The 19,209-nt window shown below is 48.6% G+C and overlaps 9 protein-coding genes across 9 annotated transcripts; 7 read left to right on the plus strand and 2 right to left on the minus strand.

Annotated features, from left to right (window-relative positions):
• The first annotated feature begins 16 nt into the window (after positions 1–16).
• On the plus strand, positions 17–3,891 carry LOC136188815 (serine/threonine-protein phosphatase 4 regulatory subunit 3-like). The gene is made up of 15 exons (XM_065976605.1): positions 17–321; positions 373–428; positions 485–583; positions 796–1,479; positions 1,535–1,612; positions 1,670–1,741; positions 1,796–1,840; positions 1,893–2,009; positions 2,066–2,239; positions 2,296–2,398; positions 2,458–2,616; positions 2,688–2,857; positions 2,910–3,073; positions 3,130–3,523; positions 3,583–3,891. The coding sequence occupies exons 1-15, from the start codon at positions 111–113 to the stop codon at positions 3,688–3,690; spliced, it is 2,634 nt and encodes an 877-aa protein (XP_065832677.1). The 5' UTR covers positions 17–110; the 3' UTR covers positions 3,691–3,891.
• Positions 3,704–7,032, minus strand: LOC136188827 (cilia- and flagella-associated protein 36-like). The gene is made up of 5 exons (XM_065976620.1): positions 5,018–7,032; positions 4,898–4,962; positions 4,755–4,850; positions 4,143–4,694; positions 3,704–4,087 (listed from the first exon to the last, which is right to left on the minus strand). Exons 1-5 carry the CDS (start codon positions 5,121–5,123, stop codon positions 3,860–3,862), a joined length of 1,047 nt encoding a protein of 348 aa, XP_065832692.1. The 5' UTR covers positions 5,124–7,032; the 3' UTR covers positions 3,704–3,859.
• LOC136188819 (carotenoid-cleaving dioxygenase, mitochondrial-like) lies at positions 5,151–6,815 on the plus strand. The gene has a single exon (XM_065976610.1). The coding sequence runs from the start codon at positions 5,212–5,214 to the stop codon at positions 6,742–6,744; it is 1,533 nt and encodes a 510-aa protein (XP_065832682.1). The 5' UTR covers positions 5,151–5,211; the 3' UTR covers positions 6,745–6,815.
• LOC136188822 (retinoid isomerohydrolase-like) lies at positions 6,820–8,370 on the plus strand. The gene has a single exon (XM_065976613.1). It carries the CDS (start codon positions 6,923–6,925, stop codon positions 8,357–8,359), a length of 1,437 nt encoding a protein of 478 aa, XP_065832685.1. The 5' UTR covers positions 6,820–6,922; the 3' UTR covers positions 8,360–8,370.
• Positions 8,371–8,604: 234 nt separating this feature from the next.
• LOC136188816 (retinoid isomerohydrolase-like) lies at positions 8,605–10,308 on the plus strand. The gene has a single exon (XM_065976606.1). It carries the CDS (start codon positions 8,605–8,607, stop codon positions 10,246–10,248), a length of 1,644 nt encoding a protein of 547 aa, XP_065832678.1. The 3' UTR covers positions 10,249–10,308.
• Positions 10,309–10,362: 54 nt separating this feature from the next.
• LOC136188818 (carotenoid-cleaving dioxygenase, mitochondrial-like) lies at positions 10,363–12,946 on the plus strand. Its single transcript, XM_065976609.1, has 2 exons — positions 10,363–11,936; positions 12,100–12,946. The coding sequence occupies exons 1-2, from the start codon at positions 10,411–10,413 to the stop codon at positions 12,125–12,127; spliced, it is 1,554 nt and encodes a 517-aa protein (XP_065832681.1). The 5' UTR covers positions 10,363–10,410; the 3' UTR covers positions 12,128–12,946.
• On the minus strand, positions 11,976–14,331 carry LOC136188823 (uncharacterized). Its single transcript, XM_065976614.1, has 3 exons — positions 13,776–14,331; positions 13,108–13,553; positions 11,976–13,043 (listed from the first exon to the last, which is right to left on the minus strand). The coding sequence occupies exons 1-3, from the start codon at positions 14,266–14,268 to the stop codon at positions 12,096–12,098; spliced, it is 1,887 nt and encodes a 628-aa protein (XP_065832686.1). The 5' UTR covers positions 14,269–14,331; the 3' UTR covers positions 11,976–12,095.
• Positions 13,937–16,677, plus strand: LOC136188820 (AP-5 complex subunit mu-1-like). The gene is made up of 14 exons (XM_065976611.1): positions 13,937–14,385; positions 14,440–14,561; positions 14,629–14,755; positions 14,810–14,905; positions 14,961–15,031; positions 15,081–15,159; positions 15,216–15,350; positions 15,401–15,538; positions 15,589–15,882; positions 15,934–16,031; positions 16,086–16,171; positions 16,218–16,351; positions 16,398–16,494; positions 16,554–16,677. The coding sequence occupies exons 2-14, from the start codon at positions 14,509–14,511 to the stop codon at positions 16,643–16,645; spliced, it is 1,500 nt and encodes a 499-aa protein (XP_065832683.1). The 5' UTR covers positions 13,937–14,385; positions 14,440–14,508; the 3' UTR covers positions 16,646–16,677.
• A 44-nt stretch (positions 16,678–16,721) lies between these two features.
• On the plus strand, positions 16,722–19,209 carry LOC136188817 (uncharacterized). Its single transcript, XM_065976607.1, has 17 exons — positions 16,722–16,899; positions 16,953–17,018; positions 17,079–17,143; positions 17,208–17,288; positions 17,340–17,379; positions 17,432–17,497; positions 17,563–17,637; positions 17,701–17,786; positions 17,837–17,938; positions 17,997–18,073; positions 18,128–18,290; positions 18,344–18,410; positions 18,471–18,578; positions 18,632–18,696; positions 18,743–18,826; positions 18,881–18,981; positions 19,039–19,209. The coding sequence occupies exons 1-17, from the start codon at positions 16,754–16,756 to the stop codon at positions 19,207–19,209; spliced, it is 1,563 nt and encodes a 520-aa protein (XP_065832679.1). The 5' UTR covers positions 16,722–16,753.

Genomic DNA, 19,209 nt, shown 5'->3' on the forward strand with positions numbered 1-19,209 from the left:
TTTCGTGACGTCAAGGTTTCGCGAAGATGGCGGCCTTCTCGTAAAAAGCGAAATCCCGCTTCCATCGACCGAACCGAAGCAGCAGAAGAGTCCGAGTCCCAACGCCAGTCATGTCGGACAAGGATTCAGAACAATCGAACTCAGAACCGTCGAATCCGGAGGAGCTAAAGGATCTATCGAAAAACGCTCATCGACGCGTGAAATTATACAGTTGCGGCGACGACAAGACGTGGACCGACTGCGGAACGGGTCTCGTCACTTGCCAATACTTCGAAAACCTCGGAGGAGTCGGCATCGAAGTGCGAGAGGAAAACGACGACGGTTCGTTCGAAAAACGACGAAAAAACGGAATCGAATCGACTTTCCTTTTAGAAGTCCTCATGATTCAGACGAAGATCTGTCCGGAGACGGTCTACAACGTGCAGCAGGTACGTAGGCGAATTCTTTTCGCTCTGTTTTTCTCATTTTCCGTCGTCGCGTCCAGGAGACGCTGATCGTGTGGACGGAAAGCGAGAAAGTCGAATTGGCGTTGAGCTTTCAAGAGAAGGAAGGCTGCAACGACGTGTGGATGAAGATAAGCAATGTAATAATTAAATAATTAAATAATGTCCTAAGGAGAAGGGGGAGAGAAGTGCACCTTAATTATTTTAATAATCTATATATATAGAGAGAGTAGGATGTCCTATAGTACTTCGGAGTAATATTCGAATTGAGAGTGGAAAGAGAGTCGAGTCCTTTAGTGTTTAATTAACATGTTAGGGCAACCCCAGAAAAAGTGCTCATACCGCCTTATAGGTCCAAGGACTCCAAGGCAAACATCATTCCTACGCAATCGGATCCGAAGACATTGACATGGAAGTGCAAGACGCGAATCAATCGGTCGGCGCTCCTGCCACTGTCGCCGGCGCCGCCGAACAATTCGAAGAAATTCCCCCCATGCCGATTGTCCCGCTAGAATTACCCCCGTGCGAACTGAGCAAACTGGACGAAATCGCCGAAGTCTTCTCATCGTGCATGCAAGCGCTCATGCAACGCGAACGCCTCGCCTTGGGCGTCGAGCAAAACGACTACATTCGCAAGCTCTGCGATCTCTTCCGCATGTGCGAAGATCTCGACGACGTCGAAGGACTCCATCGTCTCTTCGACATCTTCAAAATGCTCTTCCTTCTCAATAGCGCCGCGCTCTACGACGTTCTCTTCTCCGATGACGTCATTCTGAGTGCCGTCGGCGCTCTCGAGTACGATCCGTCGAAAATCAATCCCGTTCAGCATCGCGATTATTTGAAATCGACGGCGACGTTTCGCAAGGTCGTGCCCATATCGAAGCCGGAAGTCGTCGCGAAGATTCATCAGACGTATAAGTATCAGTATGTTCATGACGCCGTCTTGCCGACGCCGACTGTGTTCGAGGAGAACGTTCTGTCGTCGCTCGGCGCTTTGATCTTTTTTAATAAGGCCGAGATAGCCACTCAATTGCAGGTGGGAACGACAAGCGTGGGGGGTTTTTTTTCTTTTCATTTTGACTTCTTTTTAGGAAGATGAGGATTTTATGAGGGACTTGTTTGATCGGTTGAACGATCAAACGACGCCGATGGACAAAGCCAAAGACTTGGTACCTCCAAATAAATAAACAGATTATATCCTCAATTTTTTTGAAATTTTTTTTTAGCTTCTACTTCTCAAAGATTTGTGTTCTTATTCGCAAGCGCTTAAGATTCCCGAAAGAATAGCTTTCTTAAAAGTGAGCACTCTGATTGTCGCACAGATGAAGCAAATCTTATTTCTTCGAATTTAGACCGTGTGTAGTCGAGGATTGGTTTCCTCATTGGGATATTATCTGGTACTAGATAGTCTTGATGAACGCGATGTCTCATCTCTTTGGGATTCTCTAGAGGCACTCCCATAACGCTGAAATCGAGCTGATCTGTCTTGACATCGTTTCGCAAATAGTGGAATTCAACGCGACCGTTATACGCGACGTCGTCGTCGGCGATCCGACGATTGACGAGGTACGAGTGTTTCTCAGTATAGTTTTCCTATAAGTCGAGAGCGCCTGTGTGCTAAGGACGACATATTCTTCAACGTCATCATCTCGAAAATGGTCGAGCAGAAGGAATCAGGTGGAGTATCTCAACCAAAAGTCGTCTCAGTTTTTAAACTTATGTTAGGAAACGCGATACAATATCTGGGCCTACTGCGCACATTGATCGACACGGATAATATGGTCACAACAACTGACGTAAGAATCGCGAAATCACGCGTATTATCCCAATAGCAACGCTCATATACGTGAAGCGAACCGAAAAGGGATTGGTACTCAGTTTTTTCTACAAACACTGCATGCATCGTTTGGTCTCTCCCCTATTGGTCGTAACTAAGAGCGAAGCACCCACTCAAGGTGAGAGGAGGAGTTGGCCTCTTGTTCCTAGTCTCTCACAATGTGCAATGATCTTGCAGACGATTACGGTCACAGCGTATTGCTGGGCTACGTTCTCGAGCTATTGATTCACTGCGTGGAAAAGCACACGTTTCATATTAAGAACTACGTGATCAGTCATAATCTTCTTCGTCGAGCGCTCGTCTTACTTCAGTCTCGTCACTCCCATCTCTGTCTCTGTATGATGAGTTCTCTCATTCGTTCGTTACTCTGAATGAGGGCTTTCTTTTCTCTTTTTTCTCTCTTTTAGCTGCGCTTCGTTTTTGTCGGCGAATCGTCGGCTTGAAAGACGAGTTCTACAATCGTTACATCGTCCAAAGCAATCTGCTCGATCCGGTCATTGCCGCCTTTTTGAAGAACGGAAGCCGTTACAATCTCGTCAATTCGGCGATCATCGAATTGTTTGAATTTATGACGACGGTTAGAAATAGAAAAGAGATGTGTCTCGGGTTTTTTTATTCGCGAAATTCAGGAGAACGTGATTACTCTGATTTCACACGTAGTCAAGCGTCACATGGACTCGCTTCGCAGCGTTTCCTACGTCAATACGTTCAATCGGCTGCACTTGCGCTACGAACAGGAGCAGGACAGACAAATGGGACGCGCGGGAGAAATGAACGCATTCGCACGCGAAAGGCAGGCCGCTTGCCGGCGAGAAATCAAAGGGGACGATCTAATTTGTGAATTTTTAGTGTACCCAATCCCGTTTCTCGTACGATTCGACGGCGACGAGATCCGCGCGAAGTCGACTTGGAAGAGGAAGCGTATTTCTTCAACGAAGACGACGAGGACGACGCCGTCGAATCGGTGGCGACAGTCTCTCAAATCGGTCCGCAATTGCCGCCGGCGAAATTGTATCGAAAGTTCGCCGGCAAGTTTTCCGCTGCAAGCGGCGGCGGCGGCGGCAGCGCCGGTGACGGCGGAGGCGGCGGCGCCGGCGAGTCAAAAAGTCAAGGAAGAATGATTCCTCGAATGAAAAAACGGGCGTCAATGAAAATAAAGTCGTCGATGCCGGCGAGAAGCGAGCGTCCGTCGTCGCCGCCTTTGGTTGTTAAACCCATAAAACGGTCGTCAATAAAGTTCAAGGTCTTTAGCCTTTTGGGGGGGAGGGGAGGGGGAGTTTTTCAGTATTGAATCATTTTTAGCCTATTGTCGGCCTTGTCGACTATCCGGACGAAGATTCGGATTCGGACGAAGAAGGCTCTAGTCGTCCACAAGACAGCCCGTCAAAGAAAGCCAAGTTGGACGTATGAGGCGGGGTGAGGTTGTCTTATTTTATTATTATGAGTAGTACAGCTGCTAACGTAAGCTAAAGCATCTCCCTTTCCCACCATTTTCCCCCTCCTCTCTCGCGAAGTAGAAAAGACTCTCTATTGCGTTAGGAGTAGTTAATTCTATTGTAGGTAGGATGTTTCGCATTATTCATTTCTTCGCGTATACAACTTCTTCCTTGAGCTTCTTCATGAGACTTCTCAGGTTCTCTTCTCCTTTTGTCGTCTTCGTTTGAGTCGGCGCCTCTGGAAGGGATTCAATTGCGACGACGTCTGAACGTTTTCCTTGTCGACCCTTTTTCGCCGCCAATTGGTCGCGACGAGCCTTGAGATAGGCCTGACGCATCTCAATGTCTTTACTGCTCACTGAAATATCGTGCTATGGGCAAATGAAAGTCGTGACGAAAGTCTACCGTACTTCTGGCTCGACTTACACCCGACTTGTCTTTGTCGTCCTTTCCACCGCTCGCCGAAACCTCCCTTTGCGCCTCCGTCAACCACTGACGAGCGGCATCGCCGTTTCCGTGATCCGCCGACCGAACGCCAGGAAGACGAGAAGACAATTCTTTGTCTCCACCCGACGTCAAAGCCTTTCCAGATGACGAAGGAATTTTCGCCGGAGTCAGACCGGGTAACGATCCCAGACTGGCCAATCCCTCCTTCTCGATCTTCGTTGGACTTTTCGTAGACATTCGGGCACTCTCAGCCAACGCTTGAGCCAAGTCGTCTTCATATTGACGTTCCTGAGCCTCGTGCTCAGCCGCGGATCGGCTAAGAACTTCCCGTAGAAGTTTCTCCTCTTCTTTGATTCGCTTTACTTCTGACTCTTGATCAAAGACACTTGCGTCTCCTCCTTTCAGCACTCTGTATCCGAGTTTCTTCTGCAGGACACTCAATGCCTCTAATTCGAGCTCGATGTTTCGTTCCACCATCATTCGCTTGAACACTTCGAAATCGCTAGCGGCCGTCACGTGCTCAAACGAATCCTAGAAAATAAATAATAAGGTCCTTGATTAATTAATTAGATTAATTAATTAATTAATTACATGAGTTCTCTCGTCTTCTTCAGGTGAACAAACAGATGCGAACTGTTCCGCTGTTATGCCTAAGTCTTCAAGGTAACTTTCTAGCAATGATTCAACCTAGCAGTAATATTGTGACTTCAATCTCAAAAGGGTACCGGTCTTACTAGTTTGGCATAGTTCTGATGTATTGCGGTGTAGGAAAACTTGTTCTCCTCCTCCGTGTCGAACACTGATGCGGCGTAGGATAGAGAAATTTTTACTTAGGACACCTCCGTTCTGCCTACCCAAACAGTTCTGCTCTATAAAATTCAGAATGGGAGTTTTCCACAGAGGCGAGCACAAGAATCCGACAACGCTGTCGAAAATCCAGTCTTCCGTCTCTTCGGCCATTTCGTGGATAACGCGCGGTAAACTCACCACGTGACAACTTCAGCAAAGTCACCTGTGTTCTCTCTTTCTTCTCAAGCCTTGTCAGAATATGACGTCATCGTTCGGATCGATCTTGAAAACAGTATCAGAGAACATCGCGCCGACGAAAGCCGTCGTCACGGGCGAATGGCCAACGTGGCTTCGTGGCGGTCGACTCCTTCGCGTCGGCCCCGCCATGTTCGACGTCGGTCGCTCGTCACTCCGTCACTGGTTCGACGGATTGGCTATGATTCATTCATTCGAATTTGCCGACGACTCTGACAACGTCACATATACGGGTCGTCTGCTTGAATCGAACGTCTACAAGGAATCGATTGCTGCAGATAGTCTCATTGGCGACGGGTTCGGCTCTAGAGCAATTACGAGCGATCCCTGCCAAACGACGTTCGGTCGCTTTTTCTCCTATTTCTCGCAAGTCGTGCGAGGTGCTCACTTTGGCGACAATACGAACGTCAATATCGTGCCGTCGTCCGACGAGAAAGGGGCCAAGTGGCTCGCTCTAACGGAAATACCGTCCGTCTGGAAATTCGATCCCGAATCGTTGGACGCCGAGAAACGATTCAACGTTGTCGGATCTAACCCGGAACTGAAGCGGATGGTTAAAATGACGGCGCATCCGCACACCGCTTCCGACGGAAGCATGTACAACGTCGGCGTCATTCCCGGCCGGAATTCCTTCTACGTCATCTTCAAGACCAACGTGACGGAATCAGGAGAGAAATACGCAAGCGATCTCATCTGCTCTCTGCCGGCAGACGACGGACTCTCCTACTATCACAGTTTCGGTATCACCGATCGTTATTTCATATTCGTTGAATCGCCGCTGAAGTTGAGTCTTCCAAAGCTTGCCCTGTGGCGTTTCCATCGTCAATCGCTCGCCGACTGCATGTCTTGGGTCGATGACAAGCCGTCGCGTTTTCGAATCGTCGATCGAGAAACAAATAAGGAAGTTGTCGACGTGACGTACGAAGCCGAGCCGTTCTTCGCTTTTCATCACGCCAACGCGTTCGAGGACGACGCCAATCGTCGGCTCGTCGTCGATATGGTGTGCTATCCAAATGGAAAGAGCACGGTCAACTCTTTGTTTTTGGACGAGTTGAAGCGAGGTAATAGAGACGACGTCGCAATGGGCTCTTTTCGTCGCTTCTTTTTGCCACTCGATGCCACTGGGGTGACCAAAGTCAAGAGTGAAGTTCTGTCTGATGTGCATCCTGTTGAGTTGCCGCGAATCAACTACAAGAGCCACAACGGTCGTCCGTATCGTTTTGTTTACGGGCTGGGACGTAGCAGTCCGTCGGTAGCTTTCGTTGACTCAGTGGTCAAATTGAATACCAAAACAAAAGAGACGCACGTGTTTGCCGAGAAGGGCGCGTTTGCTTCAGAACCGGTTTTCGTCCCAGCACCTGACTCGAAGACCGAAGACGACGGCGTGATTTTGAGCGTTTTTCTCAGCGGAAATCCGGACGAAAAGAAGCCATTCCTTCTTATTCTAGATGCAGCGTCGTTCAAAGAGATTGCACGAGCAGAAGTCGCCTGCCGAATGCCAACAACCTTGCACGGCGACTTTTTGTCGGTCAAATAACCGCTTGTCTTTTTTTTTTCTTCTGTGCTGTTTGCGTTGCCGTCCCGCTATTAATTGATGACGTCATCTCAGCTCGTTTCGCGCAAGCGTGAAACAAGGAGATGACGTCGTCCTACGGTTCGATCCTGAAAACGGTGTCGAAGAACATCGCGCCGACGAAAGCCGTCGTCACGGGCGAATGCCCGACGTGGCTTCGCGGCGGCCGACTCCTTCGCGTCGGTTCCGCCATGTTCGACGTCGGTCGCTCGTCGCTCCGACACTGGTTCGACGGATTGGCTATGATACATTCATTCGATTCGCCGACAACAACGCGAATGACGTCACATATACGGGTCGTCTCCTCGAAACGAACGTCTCTAAGAAATCGATTGCCGCCGGCCGTCTCGTCGACGAGTCCTTTGGCACGAGAGCGATCGCAAGCGATCCCTGCCAAACGACGTTCGCTCGCTTTTTCTCCTATTTCTCGCAAGTCGTGCGAGGCTCCCGAATAGGCGACAATACGAACGTCAATGTCGTGCCGTCATTGGATGGAAAAGGAGCCAAGTGGCTCGCTCTGACGGAAATGCCGTTCGTCTGGAAATTCGATCCCGAATCGTTGGACACCGAGAAACTACTCCGATTCAACCCGGAACTAAGCCGTATGTTCACAATGACGGCACATCCGCACGCTTCTTCCGACGGCGGCATGTACAACATTGGCATTGTTCCGGGAGCGCGTTCCTCCTACGCAATCTTCAAGACCGGCGTGACGGGATCGAAATACGCGAGCAAACTCGTGTGCTCGCTGCCAGTGAATGACGGACTCTCCTACTATCACAGTTTCGGTATCACTGATCGTTATTTCATATTCGTCGAGTCGCCACTTAAGTGGAGTCTGCCCAAGCTTGCCCTGTGGCGTTTCCATCGTCGATCATTTGATGACTGCATGTACTGGATTAATGACAAGCCGTCGCGTTTTCGAATTGTTGATCGAGAAACGAATAAGGAGATTGTCAATGTGACGTACGAAGCTGAGCCGTTTTTCTCTTTTCATCACGTCAACGCGTTCGAGGACGACGTCAATCGTCGGCTCGTCGTTGATATGGTGTGCTATCGAAATGGAAAGATTGCTTTCAATTCTTCGTTTTTGGACGAATTGAATCGCGGTAATAAAGAAGGAATGAGAGGCGTTTTTCGTCGCTTCTTTTTGCCACTCAATGCCACTGGGAAGACCAAGGTCGAGAGTGAAGTTCTGTCTGATTTTCACTCTCTTGAGTTGCCACGAATCAACGGGTGCCACAATGGTCGTCCCTATCGTTTTGCTTACGGGCTGGGACTTAGCAGTCCGTCGGCAGATTTTCTCGACTCAGTGGTCAAATTGAATACAGAAACAAAAGAGACGCGCTTGTTTGCTGAGAAGGGCACGTTTGCTTCTGAACCAGTTTTCGTCAGAGCACCTGACTCAAAGTCTGAAGACGACGGCGTGATTTTGAGCGTTTTACTCAGCGGAAATCCAGACGAAAAGAAACCATTCCTAGTTATTCTCGACGCAGCGTCGTTCAAAGAGATTGCTCGAGCTGAAGTCACGTGCAGAATTCCGACAACCTTTCACGGCAACTTTATGTCCGCCAAGTAACCGCTTGTCGTCTTCTTTCTTCTGTGCTAATTGCGTTGCCGTTTTGTCATGCGCACCATGTCTGTATGTCTTGTCGGAATGTGACGAAGCTACATTAAACTATTAGCTAATGACGTCAACCATTGTTCCGTCAATAGGATCAAAATATGTCGGCTAAGCTTCAGAACTGTCTCCAAGGAACTACACGGACGTGACCGAGCATTGTGTACTCTCCCACGTTTCCTATGAACAAAGCATAGCTATCTATGCACACAAAGGGCGAGAAAACAATAGGATTCGTCAGGCGCCAACTACGTCAATCAACGCCTGCTTGCGCTTCTCTCGCTCTCTCTTCCCTCTCTCTCCCTCTCAACCTAAAAATGACCTCATCGTTTAGTTCAATCTTGAAAACAGTATCGGAGAACGTCGCGCCGACGAAGGCTGTCGTCACGGGCAAATGGCCGACGTGGCTTCGCGGCGGTCGACTCCTTCGCGTCGGTCCCGCCATGTTCGACGTTGGCCGCTCGTCGCTCCAACACTGGTTCGACGGATTGGCTATGATTCATTCATTCGATTTTGCCGACGACTCCGACGACGTCACATATACAGGTCGTCTTCTCGAAACAGATATCTACAGAAATTCAATTGCAGCCGATCGTCTCGTCGGCAACGTGTTTGGCACGAGAGCAATTACGAGCGATCCCTGCCAATCAACGTTCGGTCGCTTTTTCTCTTATTTCTCGCAAGTTTTTCAAGGCGTCCTGCATCGCGACAACACGAATGTCAATATCGTGCCGTCGTCTGACGAGAAAGGGGCCAAGTGGCTCGCTCTAACGGAAATACCGTCCGTCTGGCGAGTCGATCCCGAATCGTTGGACGCCGAGAAACGATTCAACGTTGTCGGATCCAACCCGGAACTGAAGCGGATGGTTAAAATGACGGCGCATCCGCACACCGCTTCCGACGGAAGCATGTACAACGTCGGCATCATCCCCGGCCGGAAGTCCTTCTACGTCATCTTCAAGACCAACGTGACGGAATCAGGAGAGAAATACGCTAGCGATCTCATCTGCTCTCTGCCGGCAGACGACGGACTCTCCTACTATCACAGTTTCGGTATCACCGATCGTTATTTCATATTCGTTGAATCGCCGCTGAAGTTGAGTCTGCCCAAACTTGCCCTGGAGCGTTTCCATCGTCAATCGCTCGCAGACTGCATGTATTGGGTCGATGACAAGCCGTCGCGTTTTCGAATCGTCGATCGAGAAACAAATAAGGAAGTTGTCGACGTGACGTACGAAGCCGAGCCGTTCTTCGCTTTTCATCACGCCAACGCGTTCGAGGACGACGCCAATCGTCGGCTCGTCGTCGATATGGTGTGCTATCCAAATGGAAAGAGCACAGTCAACTCTTTATTTTTGGACGAGTTGAAGCGAGGTAATAGAGACGACGAAGCAAAGGGCTCTTTTCGTCGCTTCTTTTTGCCACTCGATGCCACTGGGGTGACCAAAATCAAGAGTGAAGTTCTGTCTGATTTTCACTCTCTTGAGTTGCCACGAATCAACGAGTGCCACAACGGTCGTCTCTATCGCTTTGCTTACGGACTGGGACTTAGCAGTCCGTCGGCAGATTTTCTCGACTCGTTGGTCAAATTGAATACAGAAACAAAAGAGACGCGCGTGTTTTCCGAGAAGGGCACGTTTGCTTCTGAACCAGTTTTCGTCAGAGCACCCGACTCAAAGTCTGAAGACGACGGCGTGATTTTGAGCGTTTTTCTTAGCGGAAATCCAGACGAAAAGAAACCGTTCCTAGTTATTCTCGACGCAGCGTCATTCAAAGTGATTGCTCGAGCAGAAGTCACATGCAGAATTCCGACAACCTTTCACGGCAACTTTATGTCCGCCAAGTAACTCAGATCTCTCCGCCTGTGTTTTGCTCTATTTTTTTCACATCATGTTTATCTTTCTTCACACCGAGTAGACTACCTAATACAGTAATTCTTCACGTGATTGATCGGATGCGCAAGCTGACACTTCTTCTCACGTCTTTTTCGAAGGCTCCTCTTCGTCCAAATGACGACGTCGACACTCGCTTCGATCGTTCAAACGGTAGCAGACAACATTCCTCCTACAAAAGCCACAGTGACGGGCAAAGTACCGTCGTGGCTTCGCGGCGGCCGACTCCTTCGCGTCGGCCCCGGAATGTTCGACGTCGGAGACCGATCGTCGTTCAAGCACTGGTTCGACGGACTGGCGATGCTTCACTCGTTCGAATTCGCCGAAGACGCGAACGATGTCACGTACACAGGTCGCTTTCTCGAAACGAGCGTCTATAAGAAATCGAAAGCCGCCGGCCGCCTAGTCGGCGACCTTTTCGGCACGCGATCGAGCGCGACGACTCGAAGCGATCCCTGCGAAACGATTTTCGGTCGCTCCTTATCGCAATACACGCCCTCCACGCCCGGACGCGGTTCCGACAACACGAACGTCAACGTTCTCCCGTCGTCGTCGTCCGACAAGTGGATCGCTCTCGCCGAACTGACGTCCGTCTGGCAATTCGATCCCGTCTCGTTGGAGACGAAAGAGCGCGTTCACATTGTCGGATCGAACCCGGAACTAAACCGGATGATCACGATGACGGCGCATCCGCACGCCGCTTCCGACAGCGGCATGTACAACGTCGGCTTGTTGCCCGGCGCGCGTTCGAACGCCTCCTACTACGCGATCTTTAAGACGGACGCGAGCGAGAAGTATGCGAGCGAACTCGTATGCTTGCTGCCGGCGCACGACGGACTGTCGTACTATCACAGTTTCGGCATCACCGATCGTTATTTTATCTTCGTAGAATCGCCGCTCAAGCTCGCGCTGTGGCGCGCGGCTCGTAGTCGCGACGTGTCGTTTGCCGACTGCATGTACTGGGTCCACGACAAGCCGTCGCGTTTTCGGCTCGTCGATCGTAAAACGAGTAAGGAGATTGTCGACGTTACGTACGAAGCCGATCCGTTTTTCTGCTTCCATCACGTCAACGCGTTCGAGGACGACGCCAATGGTCGTCTTGTCGTCGATGTCGTTTCCTATCCGAATGGGAAGATTGCGCTTGAATCTGCGTCGTTGGAAGAGTTGAGAGGAGGCGGTGAGGCGGTGGAATGCGATTTTCGACGTTTCTTTTTGCCGCTCGATGCGACGGGGGTGACAAAAGTCGAGAGCGAAGTCTTGTCCGATCGGTACGCTCTCGAATTGCCCCGAATCAACTACGAGAGTCGCAACGGTCGGCCGTATCGTTTTGCCTACGGATTAGGACTAAGCAGTCCGTCGAGAACGTTTCACGACGGTCTAATCAAATTGAACACCGAAACGAAAGAGACGCTGGAATTTTTCGAGGAGAACATGTACGCTTCGGAGCCAATTTTCGTCGAAGCGCCCGACCCGAAGACCGAAGACGACGGCGTCGTTTTGACCGTGTTCTTGAGCGGGAATCCGGACGAAAAGAAACCGTTTTTGCTCGTTCTAGATGCGACGTCGTTTGAAGAAATAGCTCGCGCTGAATTCGCCTGCAGAATTCCGACGACCTTTCACGGAAACTTTTTGCCCGCCGCCAGGTAACGCCGATCTAAGTTGCCCCCCTTTTTTTTGTTTCCCTGTGTATTTACTGTATGACGACTGTTCACTAGGCCCCATTTCTTGTTTTTTATACACGTGCAAGCAGGCTTAAAAAAATGAGCGAATAAGATTGAAGCAGTTCTATTTTTTTTCCTTTCTCAGGCTTCCCGATTCTCCTTCAATTTCTTAAACGATTTCCATAAATCGTTGAAGTCCGTTTTTGAGTTGTGCGTGCAACGAAGACGTTCGTACGTCAATCGGCCATCAATCGCCGTCGAACTGACGCGTAGGCGCAAATTGCCACGTGCAGCTCCGCAATCGCTAATGCCAGGATCCAAAGCGGTGTCCACGATAAACTGCGCCGTTAGACACTGACGAAATTCGTTTCTCGATTCTGCTTGGTATTGATTAAATATGTAGGTTCCAACGCTGACGATAGTGCTATTCAAGTCAGCAAGCTCTTTGTCAATAAGGAACAGCAAGTCTGCATAAGGAGACACTAACTGTGAGGCTGACAATTCTCCTTTAGATGATGGCGCTTCCGTCAATCCCCTAACAATTTTCATCGCCACGGCAATGTCCTCTCTACTACGACTGTCAACGTGTCGCTTCCCCTTCGTCGCGTAATCAAAGTCGGATATAACGAGACGTAGTTCTTTGTCGACTTGAAGAGTTTTCGGTGAGATTGATCCGTGGACGATGGCGTATTTTCTCAAATGTTCAAAGCCCTGTAGAAGCTGATAGAGCAGCAATCCGACGAGCGTTTCGCTGACGATTTTTATCCATTTCTCATCGTCTTTTATTCTCTTTCGCAGGCTCTTCTCGACGCTTTCGATCGTAAAAGAAAACTTCTCGAATACCAAACCGAAGCCGTTCTTTGAAACCGTGCTTCTATCTCTCACTTCCTTCGGCAAGACAAGCGGCAGAAATCGTCGATATGATCTCATTGTTTCTATGGGAAACGCGTGCTGAATTTCGCGAACGTTGAAATGAGATGGTAGGCCTTTGAGCACTTCCCATTCCTTTCCTTGATCGTAGATATCGTCGTCGTCGTCGCCGTTGCCGCTGCCTTGTCGCGATTTCTTCACTTTCAAGCAAGCGTAAATCTACTCCCCATAAACAGGTACACCTACGCTCGCGCGATAACCGAAAGCAAATTGGCGTCTTTACCTTGAGAATTCGAGTGCCAAGAGTTCGGTGTTCGACTTCAAAGGGCACGAAAAACGGAGTCTTCTCTTTCCAAAATTCACTGTTGATTGGCATATCTGATCGGATGACAAAATCGTCGTTTTCCACCCACGCTTTACCGAAGTGCCTTGGAGATTCGCCAACGGTCTCGTCTGTCTTTAGTTCTTGCCTAAAAGCCGTAGTAATAGCTGGCAACGTATCAGGCGAAAGACGACTAAGAGCCATTTGGAGAAGATTCCATCTGATCGAAACAGAACGATTTCCGTCGTCATCGTCGTCGTCGTCGTCGTCGTCGTCGTCGTCGTCGTCGTCGTCGTCGTCGTCGTCGTCATGGAGACCATTGTGTAAACCATTTTCTTTCCTCGTGCACTGATCGACTGTTTCGTCACTCGACACTTCTCCGTTTTGTCCGCCAACGCGTTCCCTCTCTAGGAAAAAAGGAAATTGCCTAGGTAACGGAATTTTCCTGCAGCCGTGTTTAACCCGACCCCGCGCCCGCCCCATTCATTATTTACGCTGTAGCACGGCTTCAAATACAAACAAAAACACAACAATCCGGTTATGAACCGGGGGTAGAGTGCACGGTACAGAGAGCAGGAATTTCCTGCACTAACGAGACGAGGGCGGAGCCCCTCTCTTTCAAGACGCACCTGCGGTGAGAACAGCGATCGCTTCGCTACTTCCCTCCGCCTCTGCAACGCGCAACGCCGTCAAACCGTCCCGATTCTTGAGACGACGCTGCGCGCCGGCGGCGAGCAGGAGCTCGACGACGGCGACGTGATTGCGCTTCGCGGCGACGTGCAGCGCGCTTTCTCCGAGACGATTCACGGCGTTCACCTCGCTGCCGGAGCGAATCAATTCGCTCGCGCATCCAGCGTAGCCCCGTTCGGCGGCGGCGTGCAAGCCAATCGATCGCCACGTCGTTCGCTGGTTCGGGTTGGCGCCTGCGCGAAGGAGAAGGCGACACAATTCGACGTCGCCCGTCGTCGAGGCGATGTAGAGAGCGCTTGCGTCTGATTTTTTGTCGATTACGTTGACCGTTTGGCCTCTTTCGATGCATTGTCGCACCGCGTCGACGTCGCCCGTTTTGACGGCGAGTAAGAACTTGGAATCGGGTGTTCTGCGCGAGGAAGCGTCCGCCATCGATTCATTTGCCGAGTGACGACTCGGAGCGACAACGTCCCGTGAAAACCAAATTTGGAGGGATTTCCCCCCGGGGAAATTCTCTCTATCCCGAAAGCATGATGTCGACCGTAGGCGGTGCGCACATGAAACCAGGGCTATATAGTCTACCTATAATCATTTTACTTTTAGACAGAACGTTTTCAGGGAGCGTTTTCAGAAGCGTTTTCTTCGCGCGCGTCGCGTGGACGTGCGCTAAACATGAGCGTTCGAGCTGTGTGGATATTCGGCGGCGAAGACGTTCTCTTTTCGCGGTGCGCTTTCGCTCGAACGAGCACCAGCTGCATGAAAAAACGCCCGACATCTTCTTCTTCTTCCCAGACGTTATCCAACGGCCGAAAGGAGAGCGAAACTCCTAGCGAAAGATCGTTATTTTCCTTTGCCGTCCGATCACGAGTGGTTCGACGCCGTCTTGACAGAATGCAGAGAAGCTCAACAAGACGATGAAGTGAGAGGGGGAAACAGTCGAAATTATGAGTCGGTGACGGTTCGCTTTTGCAAGTTCTTGGAGGAGAGAGACAGTTCGGAACGGCCCTGTCGAAAACCCGTCTACGAGCTCTACAACGGCAAGTATTGGCCTGTAATCGTGCTGGAACAGGTAAAACGACGTATTAATTAATTAATTAATTAAATAATTAATTGATTTTTCTCAGTATGGGTTCTTGTTTTGCTGCTTGCCTCTTGTCGACTGTAAGGAGATGGAATCTCGAGTTTTAGTGGAAATGTATGATCTTCTAATAATCAATTCTATTGAAAAAAATTCATTGTATCAGTCCTGGAATTTCGATTGGCTTTGATCTGCTTGAGAAAATGGCCGACTTCATAGGACCTCAATCAGGTGTTACGGACTCAGTGAGTGCCATTATATATCACTCAGATTGCAACATAGTCCTCTCTCTCTCCTGCAGGCTTCACCGAAACTAAGAGATTTATACAATTACCTGTGTTTGGCTGCTCCGTTTGGAAGTCCCGTTCAGACGAACCCAGACACAGTAAAATCAATACTTCAAATGAGACTGCAACCATGGACCCTAAAACAGAAAGTGTGCTAAACAGATTTCCTTTTCTCAAACAACTGCATGTTTCTTTACAGCAACCCACTTGGAAGCCCTTCCTTTACAAGGGAAACCCGCGACTTCAGTTTCAAATCAAAGAAGAAATCAAAGCTGTTCAGTACGATAGCAAAATGGCACCGGACGTCTGGGAAGTGAGCGGCACAATAACATGCAAAGTGAGAAATTCAACCATCATACATAATATCATCATAATTCTAATCTTAAGGCTGAGCTGGAAGGCTTACCTGAAGTGTCCATTAGCATTGCAGTTCCCCCCGATACTCCTCCAATAGACTATGTCGTCACTCATCCGTGCGTTCAAAGTGCCGACACGACAGAGACGGATGTTGCTGGTGGCAATGACGAGGAGGAAGAGGAGGAGGAGGAGGCGAGTCGGGTCTCCGCTGCTCTGAAAGCGCGAAAGTTCAAATTTTTACCGCCTTTGGAGACGTTTGTTTTGTGTCAATACGTTGGACCGGCCGTTGCGAGTTTGCCAATACGAGGATATTATCAGATGAAGGTGCGTTCTCTCTCGCTGGTCGGCGTTTCGATATGAATTTGAGTTCTCTAGGGCGATAAAATGGTCAAATTTCTAGTTCAATTGAAACTGAGTGAACGAGTGAAGAATCAGTTTGAATTCTGCGAAGTTCGAATTCCTTTTTTTAACAGGTAGGAGGCACGTGACGTGTCGGTTGCGTTCTCACCGTCGCAAATTCGTTATAGGGGTATTATTACGAATGCTGAAGTATCTCCCACGAATGCGAGCGTCGTAACGTCTCCGGACAAGAAATCGATGATATGGAATGCGGGTAGATAATTTCCAATAATTCCTTCATAGACGAAATTCTGTTCTAGGTCAGAAGTTTCCATCAAAATCGTTAGAAATGTCTCTGAATGCTACAGTGCAGTTTGGCGAGCCATCTGCTGCCCAGAAGGCCGAAAGCGTTCCTGATGATCCGTTCTGCGTTGGGTTGAATGCTTACGTTGAGGTAACGTTGTAGTCCTGTAATTGGATCATTTTTCATTTACGTGTAGGTGCATTTTAAAATTCCTGAATTCACTTTGACTGGATGCTTAATTGATTCGAAATCCCTATCGCTATATCCTAACGTAAAGGCAAAGTTGACGTCGAGTGAGTTGCAGATGATTTTTTTGCACTAATTTTTGCGTAACGTTCCCCGTGCATTTTAGATCGCGAATTTTCATCGATGAGCTATCGAATTTGGAATTCTCACGGCGACGCACTCATGGCTTTGCCTCAGTCCCAACTTACTGGAATTTAGTGGCAATAACAGAATAAAATCGTCTATTTTTTTGAATCAGTCTCCCTCTCTCAGCTAAAGTCATAGCCATTATACGGGACCACGAGGCCTCCAGGTCCCCACCACGAAATGGCTTCTTCTCCTTGCGATAGCACAGAGATGAGCGTGCTCACGGATATCACCAGTCTTACTAGTCTAAGCGAAGACGACGACGTTAACAACGACTCGATTGGCCTGATACGGCCAGACGAAGACGAATCAGCAGGCGACTCGAAGTGAGTCGCGATCCTAAAAAAAGACGATGGAGAAAAACGCTTGAATTTTTTAGGTCAGATTCGACGACCGAATTCGTGCACGACGACTCGGACCAGTCGAAAGCGACGACAAAATTGAGGCGAGACGAACGTCGTTGCACTTTCGTTTTTTAATTAGTCGTTTCGATGGCGACGGTCAGGCTTTTCTTTTTGAGTACAGGAATATTCGGCATGTCCTTCTTAACCTATCTTTTCGGCGTTGCAGGTACAGTAAAGGATAACGCGTGTGTGGGCGGGGCTTTGGGGAGGAAGTATCTTTGGTGGGGCAGTTATTCCGGCTCAAGTTCGAGCTCTAGTGGGAGACGAGGAAAAGAGTTTGTATCTTGGAGTTTTGCTCGCTTCTGGCGGAGGTATGGTAGCAATTATGTGTCGGTTATATGTATCTGATTCCCGATCCTTAGTTTTGGCATTCAGTATGAGTCCTCTCGTAGGAACTTTTAGGTACTTTGAAAAAATATAGCTTAGTGACTTTATCTGAATGTTTGATATATAGTGATCGACTGCAGTCTCGGTTTGGAAAACGCACTCCCTTTTTGGCTGTTAGCACCGGTATTCTTTGGTCTGTGATTGAAAGGGCGTGCACACGGGAAAGTACATGTAATGTGTGTCTCTCTTTGTATGCAGTATTGTTATATTCGGAATGGCAGCATCAGCGCCTCTGCCAAAAGCCTGCGGTCAGAATAATACAATGAATACAACGTAATCCAATTTTCAACTAATGATGATGATGATGATGATGATGATGATATCGGAGTTTTTAAGTGACACGTGCTATATTTCTCCCGGACCGAAACCACTTTGCCACAACACTACCGAATGCCGATTGCCAAAGCAAACGGCCAGATATGGTACGCATTAGCTCATTTAGACTTCTGCTCTTATGAGTTACTTTTCTAAGCCATTTACTTTATTTCGTACGTTATCATGTCTGGAGCGTATGCCGTCATGAGCGTCTCGTGGAATGGCCTCGTGCCTGACGTCACTCCACAACATCTGCGAGGCACGCGTTCTTTGAGATGCTTAGAGATTTAAAAAAATGTCTTTTTTTCATTGACTAGGATTCGGTTCCGGTCTAAATGGTATGATGACTTTACTTGGATACGGTCTCGGTGCACTATGGAATATATTCTTGACGGTAACAAGTCATTCTTTTATTGTTTCCAATGCATCGCTTGGCGCGCTCATATAGGACATAGGTATTTGGCCCACCTACAGCGTTATGGCACTGATTGTATTGACTACCTCCTTACTGACAATTTTCGGAGTGAAAGAGGGACCAAGCAGTCCGAGGGCTAATGCGATTCCACTGACGGCTAAATATGTTTTTATTTCTTTCTGGAGACCGCTAAAAAGTTGACGCTGCTTTCAGTAAGCGTACAGAAAATGAAATGTTTGTTTTTTTCAGACCACAATTTCCGCTGGGTTTTCTTGACTCGCTTTTTCATGCAGATGGGTCTGTCCACAATTATTGGGTAAGTGACGTAGAACAGCAAACAACTCTATCGTCACATTTGTCTTTTGTTTCATTGCAGGTATTTATATTATCTTTTTGTGGACGTGATCGATTTGCCCAAGTGCATGTCGCCCGAGCGAGCGACAGGATTTTCGCTTCTTCCCTTGCTTGTAGTTGGAGGCATAGCGTAATGAATAAATCACAGAAATATAAATACATACATTCAATTATTCTTTGTAGAGGCGCTATTTCTGGGTGGCTATCGGATCGCATAAAACGCAGACGAATTTTTGTTGCTATAGGAGGTAAGAATTCACTTGATTCTATAGACTGTTCTATGTCATTCTCAAGGTTTCATTATGGCTCTTATAACTGGGGGCATTGTTTCCTGGACTCGGTCTTCTGTGACAGCCTTTGTTTCAATGACTGTCCTAGGTACATAAAAACACTGATAAAATGTACTGCAATATTGTCAATCGACGTTCTAAGGAATTGGATTCGGACTCTACGTCTCTGTAGACTTTGCCCTTCTTCTGGACGTCCTCCCAGATCAATCGACAAGAGCTAATGACATTGCAGTGTGGCATCAGGCAAGTTTATCGCTGCATTGCGCACGTATAATAATCTAGCGTCTTGCTATCTTGTAGTCGCTTTTGTTGCCCCAGTTCTTGGCTACCCCTATTGCTGGAGTGATCATTGATAAATTGCAGAGGGTAAATTGCCACGCTGCTCTGGGATACAGGGTTGTTCTTGGGCTAACGTGCTTTTATTATCTTCTAAGTGGCCTTTTTGTTTTCAAAATTAGAAACGTTCGATAA

Source organism: Oscarella lobularis, chromosome 7 (assembly GCF_947507565.1).
Source record: "Oscarella lobularis chromosome 7, ooOscLobu1.1, whole genome shotgun sequence".
In the NCBI taxonomy this organism is placed as follows: domain Eukaryota; kingdom Metazoa; phylum Porifera; class Homoscleromorpha; order Homosclerophorida; family Oscarellidae; genus Oscarella; species Oscarella lobularis.

Bases quoted from the DNA above. Each gene is read 5' to 3' on its own strand.
- LOC136188817 (XM_065976607.1), top strand. From the start codon at position 16,754: ATGGCTTCTTCTCCTTGCGATAGCACAGAGATGAGCGTGCTCACGGAT. The intron at 17,019-17,078 runs GCGAGACGAACG...GGCGACGGTCAG, and splicing joins AAAGCGACGACAAAATTGAG to GCTTTTCTTTTTGAGTACAG. The intron at 18,074-18,127 runs GTAACAAGTCAT...GCGCTCATATAG, and splicing joins TATGGAATATATTCTTGACG to GACATAGGTATTTGGCCCAC.
- LOC136188815 (XM_065976605.1), top strand. From the start codon at position 111: ATGTCGGACAAGGATTCAGAACAATCGAACTCAGAACCGTCGAATCCG. The intron at 1,742-1,795 runs GTGAGCACTCTG...CTTCGAATTTAG, and splicing joins AAAGAATAGCTTTCTTAAAA to ACCGTGTGTAGTCGAGGATT. The intron at 2,240-2,295 runs GTAAGAATCGCG...ATATACGTGAAG, and splicing joins ATATGGTCACAACAACTGAC to CGAACCGAAAAGGGATTGGT.
- LOC136188823 (XM_065976614.1), bottom strand. From the start codon at position 14,268: ATGGCGGACGCTTCCTCGCGCAGAACACCCGATTCCAAGTTCTTACTC. The intron at 13,554-13,775 runs GTGCGTCTTGAA...CTTTTTTCCTAG, and splicing joins GATCGCTGTTCTCACCGCAG to AGAGGGAACGCGTTGGCGGA. The intron at 13,044-13,107 runs GTAAAGACGCCA...TATGGGGAGTAG, and splicing joins TTGGCACTCGAATTCTCAAG to ATTTACGCTTGCTTGAAAGT.
- LOC136188818 (XM_065976609.1), top strand. From the start codon at position 10,411: ATGACGACGTCGACACTCGCTTCGATCGTTCAAACGGTAGCAGACAAC. The intron at 11,937-12,099 runs GTAACGCCGATC...TTCCTTTCTCAG, and splicing joins AACTTTTTGCCCGCCGCCAG to GCTTCCCGATTCTCCTTCAA.
- LOC136188822 (XM_065976613.1), top strand. From the start codon at position 6,923: ATGCCCGACGTGGCTTCGCGGCGGCCGACTCCTTCGCGTCGGTTCCGC.
- LOC136188820 (XM_065976611.1), top strand. From the start codon at position 14,509: ATGAGCGTTCGAGCTGTGTGGATATTCGGCGGCGAAGACGTTCTCTTT. The intron at 16,032-16,085 runs GTAGGAGGCACG...AATTCGTTATAG, and splicing joins CGAATTCCTTTTTTTAACAG to GGGTATTATTACGAATGCTG. The intron at 16,172-16,217 runs GTAGATAATTTC...ATTCTGTTCTAG, and splicing joins ATCGATGATATGGAATGCGG to GTCAGAAGTTTCCATCAAAA.
- LOC136188827 (XM_065976620.1), bottom strand. From the start codon at position 5,123: ATGGCCGAAGAGACGGAAGACTGGATTTTCGACAGCGTTGTCGGATTC. The intron at 4,963-5,017 runs GTAGGCAGAACG...ACGCCGCATCAG, and splicing joins TATAGAGCAGAACTGTTTGG to TGTTCGACACGGAGGAGGAG. The intron at 4,851-4,897 runs GTAAGACCGGTA...TATTACTGCTAG, and splicing joins ATCAGAACTATGCCAAACTA to GTTGAATCATTGCTAGAAAG.
- LOC136188819 (XM_065976610.1), top strand. From the start codon at position 5,212: ATGACGTCATCGTTCGGATCGATCTTGAAAACAGTATCAGAGAACATC.
- LOC136188816 (XM_065976606.1), top strand. From the start codon at position 8,605: ATGCACACAAAGGGCGAGAAAACAATAGGATTCGTCAGGCGCCAACTA.